The sequence below is a fragment of the Lutjanus erythropterus genome, chromosome 7, assembly GCF_056507025.1.
Source record: "Lutjanus erythropterus isolate fLutEry1 chromosome 7, fLutEry1.hap2, whole genome shotgun sequence".
Classification (NCBI taxonomy): Eukaryota; Metazoa; Chordata; class Actinopteri; order Lutjaniformes; family Lutjanidae; genus Lutjanus; species Lutjanus erythropterus.
In genome coordinates, this window is record NC_139323.1 from 20560813 (window position 1) to 20568995 (window position 8183).

General features: G+C 39.1%; 1 protein-coding gene across 1 annotated transcript; it reads left to right on the forward strand.

Annotated features, from left to right (window-relative positions):
* The first annotated feature begins 1245 nt into the window (after positions 1 to 1245).
* LOC146323964 (transcription factor JunD-like) lies at positions 1246 to 3333 on the forward strand. Its single transcript, XM_084723141.1, has one exon. The coding sequence runs from the start codon at positions 1454 to 1456 to the stop codon at positions 2279 to 2281; it is 828 nt and encodes a 275-aa protein (XP_084579267.1). The 5' UTR covers positions 1246 to 1453; the 3' UTR covers positions 2282 to 3333.
* The last annotated feature ends 4850 nt before the right edge of the window (positions 3334 to 8183 follow it).

Sequence of the window (8183 nt, forward strand, 5' to 3'; positions counted from 1 at the left end):
ATTGTGTCCCCAACACTGGGGTCAGCTGTAACATTCCCTCTTCCTTTCAAATAAATATTGTGAAGGATATATCATACATTATCATCCTCAAATGGTGTGGATAATTAACTGGCGGATGTGAGTTTAATATATTATAATATATATATATAATTTTTAACTACCATGTCAAAATTTGTACCATGTCATACCCGTGTATGTTGTTGGGCCTAGATTCTCAAAATGTGGCAAGTTCCCTCTAGTAGTACGTAAAGGAATGTCAGATTTATTTTGTTAAAATTAAATACATTAATTTAAAAACATAATACTATCCAAATACTACAAAATTTCTAAGAAAAATACATACAATATCAGGTCACTGATATGTTTCAATATGAGCCTGTTACACAATCATACACATAGTGTGCACATATGTCATCCATCTGGTGGTTACAAGCCCAACTGTGATGGCAAGATAGTAAGTCATGGTAAAATCAAGAGAATGAAAATGAATGCTTCATAAATGCTGCAGTTGTGTCTCAGAGTGGAAAGAATGTCTCCAGCAGCCGTGTTGAAAATTAAGTTGACGAAACTAAACTGAGTACAAGTGCTAGTGGCTATTTAAGAAGCACCAGTGAAGTATTCAGTAAACCTGCTAACACTAAATGCCACAAAACAGTACGGTGGTACTTGGAGAGCTCCATATTTTCTGAGGTGGTACACAGTGTAAAATGTTTGAGAAACACTGTTGTGGCAATCGTTATACCCTCAATTCCTCCAATCAGAAACAAGCTAGAGTGATAACACAGTATTATCTTCTGGTTTCTTTAAAAAAAAAATATATATATATATATATAAATAATAATAAAACAAAATCTAGACACGGCTATAATATTTACCTAGTCTTCGGCAAAAAGAAAGACTTTTCCTTTGAATGATGTATGACATCTGAAAGAATTTTAACACATACAAAATAATGCTTTTAATACACATATGTGTTTCTTATGTCAAAATATGACCAATGTATTTCAACTAGTCTGGGAGTTATGAATGAAAATATTTTAAAAAGTTACAATTGCCCCTGGCCTCCCCTACATTTGGTGAAGAAAGCGATTCTGAGTCTGAACGCAGAAAAGTAGCACAGAGTGAGACTTCTCTCTTGACTCCTCCTCTCTTTATTTAAATTAAATCTGAAAAACGTAAATTCTGTCCAATGTGCGCGCTCTGATGTGACATAATGGAACGTGCGAGCTTAGAAAAGCTCGAGGCGGCGCGCGCGGCCACCCAGTACTCTGAGATCCAGCGCGAGACCGGAGCACAGATTATAGACAGATCATAACGGTGTCAGAGAAGAGTTAAAATATTAGACAGACAGACATTTTACACCACGGTTTACCCCTGTGAGGTTATGGACAGGACTCCACTCTGAGGCACAGACGAACGGTTCGACTCGTCATTTTGACCGCGGACATAAATAATGATGAAGAAGGACATTAACTTGAGCCTGGCGGAGGACGCAGACCTCAAACCGCATCTCCGCGACGCCGAGAGCCTCCTAAACTCCCCGGACCTGGGGCTGCTAAAACTGGCCTCTCCGGAGCTGGAGAGGCTCATCATCCAGTCCAACGGAATGGTCACCACGACGCCCACCAGCTCCCAGTTCCTCTACCCGAAGACGGTGACGGACGAGCAGGAGTTCGCGGAGGGCTTCGTGAAGGCGCTGGAGGACCTGCACAAGCAGAACCAGCTGAGCGGAGCCGGGCAGACCAACAGCAACCTGGACCTGGGCGCGAACATCGCTCCGGTCACCGTCCAGCCGGATCTACCTGTGTACACGAACCTGAACAGTTATGGCAGCGGCCCACTGGAGACCACTGTGAACTACTCCACGGACACGGTCCCTTTCCCGCCTCCTCCTCCGTCGCATCATCTAGGGGCAGCCCCTCCGCCGCAGCCGGAGCTCTCTCGGGTGCAGCCGCTGAAGGAGGAGCCTCAGACGGTGCCGGACGTGCAGAGCTTCGGGGAGAGTCCGCCGCTGTCTCCCATCGACATTGACTCACAGGAGCGTCTGAAAGCCGAGAGGAAGAGGCTCAGGAACCGGATCGCAGCCTCCAAATGTCGGATGCGCAAGCTGGAGCGTATCTCCAGGCTGGAGGACAAGGTCAAAACGCTGAAGAGCCACAACACCGACCTGGCCTCCACGGCGAGCCTGCTAAGGGAGCAAGTGGCCCAGCTGAAACAGAAAGTCCTCACCCATGTGAACAGCGGCTGCCAGCTGCTGCCACACGAGGTTCAAGTGCACTAGTCGGAGGGACAGTTGGGCTACAGACCAGCATATAAGCTTCATGGACTTTGTTAATGTTGGTTTTTCTGTATGTAGCTCAGCCCAGATGTGTGCCGATAGAAGTGGAATGAATGCGAGGCCACGCAGGCCAAACTGTACATGAATAATCGACTGTTTAAATTGCTTTGGGCATCGGTAAAATATTACTATACCTGGTAGAACACAATTCAAGATAATAGGCTCTTATCGGTCATCACATAATAAGGAGTAGTTGGAGTTTTATTTTAAAAAGCTCATTGCTCAACAGCTGACTCCGCCCGGTGGAGGGCACGCATCAGTATTAATCATTACATCTTAAAATAAAAATTCGACAATTGGCTTATTGGATTTACGCCGAAATGAAGAGGGGTTTCCTTTAATGTATACGATGTATACAATTCTGTTCTACCTCGTATATATTTTTTCTGGTGAGCAAGGCAACATTAAACTGCAATTTATTTAATGGAATTTGGCCATGAGTTTTTCTGATGAGAGAACGAGGAACTTATTAGGGCCATCGTAATGACCGAGGGCACGTCTCTTGAATTTTTTTCTTGTAAAAGTGTTTACAGAGTGGCTGTGTCTATATACAGTCTCGAACATGGACCAAACGGATTTTCGATATTTCTACAGTGATATGCAGACTCGTGATAGATTAATATATGATGAACTGGCTTTAAGGAAAACGCATACAGCTACATTTGATATGAAAGAGATAATACATATATGGACTATGTACCATACATTTCTGTAGGGAACAATTTGCATGTTGTTGACATACTCGAATGTTACCCATATCTGGGTGTCAAAGGGTGCAATTAATCAGTGTTTATTCTCCAACCTTTGCAAACACATGCATTTATCTATTTTTTACTCTACTGTGTCCCTATTTCAGCGTGTTCTTGTTTAAATGTGAAGAGTGGTAACCTTTTTGTTGCACTGACTGTTGCTGTCACCTCTAGCCTACAGTTATTTGGCTGTACGCTGCTGTGTTCTGAATTAAATGCTGCTGGCAATAAACACTGTTTCCTCCATTTTGGCAAAAGACTCGCTTAAAAAAATATACAGTGAAGGTCTGCGAGGCGTGCAAACCAGCTGTTGAAGGTGAACAGGTGTTATAGACCCACAGATGTTCCTCCATAGTCATTTGGCAAGTTAAAGACATATTGAAACAATTAGCTTCATTAAAGTATTTAACTGAACAATTTCTCTTTCTTAAGTTATAAATTATATTAAGGCAGTATGAAATTACATTGTGACAGTGCCAACATGAAATTCAGACTATAAATGACTACAACGAAAAATCTAAATTTGCTGGGTCACTTAATGGACGATAAGGAGTTCATTTATAGCTTGCTCCTCTAATGGAGACTGAATTATTGAATCCAGTGTTGTGTAATAACAGATTTTGGAAGTGTGTGTGTGTGTGTGTGTGTGTGCAGGAATCTGCATCACACCATCACCCTGGTTTCTTTCTCCCTCTGCTGGTTAATTTGAAAATTGCAATTGATGTTGCAGCCCTTATAGTTGACATTTTAGTGATCACGTTGAGACAGTTTTTGGCATTCTGAGGAACTTTTGAGAGCTCCAGAACAGTGTGAGAGTAGTGATTTACTTGAAATATGATTGATCCCTTAGTCAGGCAGTATTAGGTCTTCAGCACCACAAGTCAAATGCCGTCTAGTTCCATTATATTCACGAGAGGACAAACATCTTTATACCTGGTATCTCCAAAACCCTGCAACTCAGTATGTATTTTTGATTTTGGGGTGAACAGTCCCTTTAAGATCAGGGTTAGACCAAAATATCAGCTATATCAGCCTCTCAATGAACACAGAGGAGCTGTTAGTCAGTCAGCAGGATGCTTTTGTTAATAAAACAACTCACTCGCCTCACACAGAGTGTAAAAGGAACTGATAATGAGTCAAGAATGTAAATCTGTCTTATAGGGTTAGGAGATGAAGGAGGTTGGGTCAGGATGGACCTGAAGTGCTTATTGTCAGGATGTGACTGTGTTATCAGAAGTTGTTGTTCCAAAGGGAGAACAGCTGTGTGTTCAAGGACAAGTAACCAGTTAGTGCCTGACAATACATGAGAAGTGACTATGAAGAACAACAGTGACCAGTTCAGTATATAATTTTCCCACTACCATATCATAGCCTTTGCTCATATGATCACTTGTAGGGAAAAATCTAATGTGGCAAATTGCCACAATAACCTTCACACAAATTTACCTGATCATATTCATTGAACACTTACTGTGATGTTTTCTGTAGCAGCTCTGGACACCCAACATTATTAAAGTTTGGGGACAAAGTTTTCTTTTTACTTCAAAGGGAGGCAAGATCATGATAAACTTTATGAAAGATGCAGAAAAGAGGTTCATTTTCACTTACACCTCAGTTGTACTGAGGCCCAAACTACCACAAGGGTTTACATGCACTTGAATGGCTGTTTTAGGAGAAAGAAACTTTCAAATATATCTTAAAATTAAAATAGCCCACAGCAAACCTCTATGGTCTAATGTGAAACCCAGTAATGTTGTTTCGGGTAAACAGTGATGAGTAAAATGTCGTCTACAGGCTAAGCAGATGAGATGAGGCTTGGTTTATAAAAGTTGCATGTTGGTCAATGCGAGTAATTATCTTAATGAGCTAATTCATTGCCCAAAACTGCAAATGGCAATAATTTAGTTTATATTCTGCTTTTTAACATAAAAGGTGAGTCAAAGTCCAGGATGTCCAGAAATATGAACTACATTTATTGGTACAGTATCAGCAAAAGTGAAATACCAATGGATCCCTATTTTAAACCATTTACAGAACAATTACTGTATCATGATATATACCATTAATGTGATGTTCAATTACTTATATAAAATCACTGATTTTTTACCTTATTGCACACCACTAAAATAAAGGTATGTGATTTTGTAGCTTCACCTAGCTAATGTGAGATACCTGATACATTTTTAATTAGAACAAGTTTGAGTTTCTTACCATTTGCTTGTAGTTGGTTTGCCAGAATGAATGATTACAACTTCAAGTTTCATTTAACTTTTTGATGCAAGGATTTTTTCTTAATTTACTATTATTAGTTTTATTATTAATACAGTTATGTTACTGCTTGCACAAAAAACATAAACACATGCTACTAGTCTAAAAAAACCTCTAATGAGACTTTTTCATCTTTAATTATCATTTTTGGTGTTGTTGTTTATGATTAATATCCTAATAAGTGCAGGACAATGAGGCTATAAATGTTTTTGTTATATCTTACACGCATGCACTATTCAGTTTATTAACATTAAAATAAATTTACTCTGGGAAGTTTTTGACGATTTTTGATTTTCAGCTTTATTTCACCTGCTAATAAGCTAATTATGCTAAAATTTGCCCAACATGCAACTCTTCACAACCAAGTAGACTTTCATCCACTGAACGTACAGATGAAATTTCAATCATTAAAGTTTGTGGGAAACACCATTACTGGGTACAAGGAATTTAAGTTTATTTTGGAAAAAAAAAAAGGTGGATCTTAATTTGAATGTCTGTTGTACTTACATAATTCTTACATAAAAACATTAATTGCCAGAGACAATTCATGCCAATTTTTTGTACATGCCTAATTTATAGCCAACTACTTTTATTTTATTTTATTAAAGAAGGAAAGCAGAAGTACTTCAAGTTTAATATTTAATAATAAATATAGTTTCATGGACTTCTTATTGTGGTATTGCACCTTCTTTTTGTTTTTTAGTGTTGTCACATACATATTAATGTCAGATTATCTTGGGATTTTAACTTCATCAGAAGTATCAACTAACAGTCCGCATGTCACCCACAAAGAAAAAAAAAATATTCAAAAACAAGAATCTACTGATTGTTAGTAACTTTTTATTGTTTTACCACAAAGTACAGATAAAAACATCCACAGCATATTCTCTCATCTTAATGGCCCAAACTGAGGAGGATTTGAAGAGGCAGTGATACGAGACCAAAGAAAGTACATGTTTCTGCGTGCTAGTAGAAGATCTAAAGTCGGCAACCTCTACCAAGCTGGATGGCATTTCTTTTTTTGTGTAGATACTGTAGTGTGTATTGCTTTGTAACAGAGTGACACATTCATTTACAAGCAGGCCTAGAAATGAATGCAGATACAGTACAACATGGCTCTTTTGGGGTTTTTTACTGTTACCGTATAATTTTTTTCCTCTTTTTTTTTCCTTGTTTTTTTTTTTTTTTTTTTGTTGCAAGCCTGAGTCGATACAACACAATCCACACATATGACTCAAAGGTACAGTATTTACAGATCTGGTTTATATAGAGAGGAAGACATATTAGAAAGGAGAACAGTTTTAAAAGTTTGGGTTTTACTGGAAAAGAAACAGTCACAACCAGTAAGAAGTAAAACATACGCGGGATCAAAAACGTCTCAGAGGTTTGTCGTGATCATCACTCCCTTTCTGATAAGAAGAACATCACTATTTTGACTCTGGCCTCATTTTCTCAAACTATAATAGTCAGCGGCTCATCTGTGATTTCAGGTCTGAATGCTACACGTTTTGATAATTAACAAATGTAACAGTTATTCTCAAAATAAATGCTTTTATGATTCAGGTTTGCTTAAATTATTTGGGCAAAGTCACTGACAATGATTTTTATAGTGCTTTGCCGTCTCAATACATAGGTGCCGTCCTCTTTATCTCTGCTTTTATTGGAATCAACAGCGAGTCAACAATACCAATGACATGAAATGTCAGTCCACCAAGCAGCACTTGTTTTACTACAATTTAAAACTGGTCACACTGCTCAGTCTGCCATCCTACAGCAAAAACAGTGAGCTGCTTCTACAGCAATCTTTGGTGAAGTGAAAAGAAGGAAAACCAGTTTTAACGGTCTTAAAACAAGCACAAAAGTGGTGATAATTTAAGCCCAGAGGGAGTGATGTTATGTAGACTTAAAAATAGCACGATGTTGGAGCAAAGAAAACCTCAGAGCAGAATGTTTAATTCCTGCATCGACTCCAAAGTAGTGCAGCTACCTGGCCTGTGAACATTTCAGCCTCCAGCTGTTTGATGCTTGTTTTATGTTAAACAGTGCTGCTCATACGGTATTTCACCTGATGAGTGAGGAGCTTGGAGATAACATTACACACACACAGACAGTCAAACAGACTCTGTAATACTGATCCTGAAGAAGTCTTAATTGTCTTGTGGGCTGTTTGTCGCTGAATGTTGGCATGTAGACTGACCTAACATACTCTCACAGGTTCAGAGATTAAAAAAAAAGAGAGATCAGCACATAAATGACACGTATCCAGTCCGATACAGAGTTTACAGTACCATGAAATGTGGCTGAACATATGAGCTGCAAAAACAACACAGGTCTGACCCCTGGGTTCAGTCTCCTTCAGTGTGAGTGAGATTAAAACCACGTGAACAGCTGCTGTCTGCATGATCAAAAGCAACAGAGGTGTTTTTTTAATGTTGAAGAAATGTACCTGCACTGTGTGTTAAAGTCTCAAATCCAAAAAGAAAAGCTGCTGTATAGTTACTGGTCCTGTCAATGAATTGACCCTGCCTTGCTAAAGAGAAAAACAGCAGCTAACATGCTAGCTAACAATTCATGTAGACGAACTTAAGAGCCAGATACCAAGCTTGCTCAACTGTTATTGGAGCACAGAGCAAAAAGAGGCGGGACTTAAGAAGGCTCATTTGGTTCTCGACTTTGGATTTGATTATTCAGTAAGTGGGTGTCAGGTGGGCTTCTCTGGGTTTCTCTCCTGATGTTTCCTTTAACTTCTTGGGGTCAAACTATCAGATAAAGGCAAATTAGCACAAAAATACCTGACAAAATTACATTGTTTGCATCCTCCAAACCAA

Bases quoted from the DNA above. Each gene is read 5' to 3' on its own strand.
- LOC146323964 (XM_084723141.1), top strand. From the start codon at position 1,454: ATGATGAAGAAGGACATTAACTTGAGCCTGGCGGAGGACGCAGACCTC.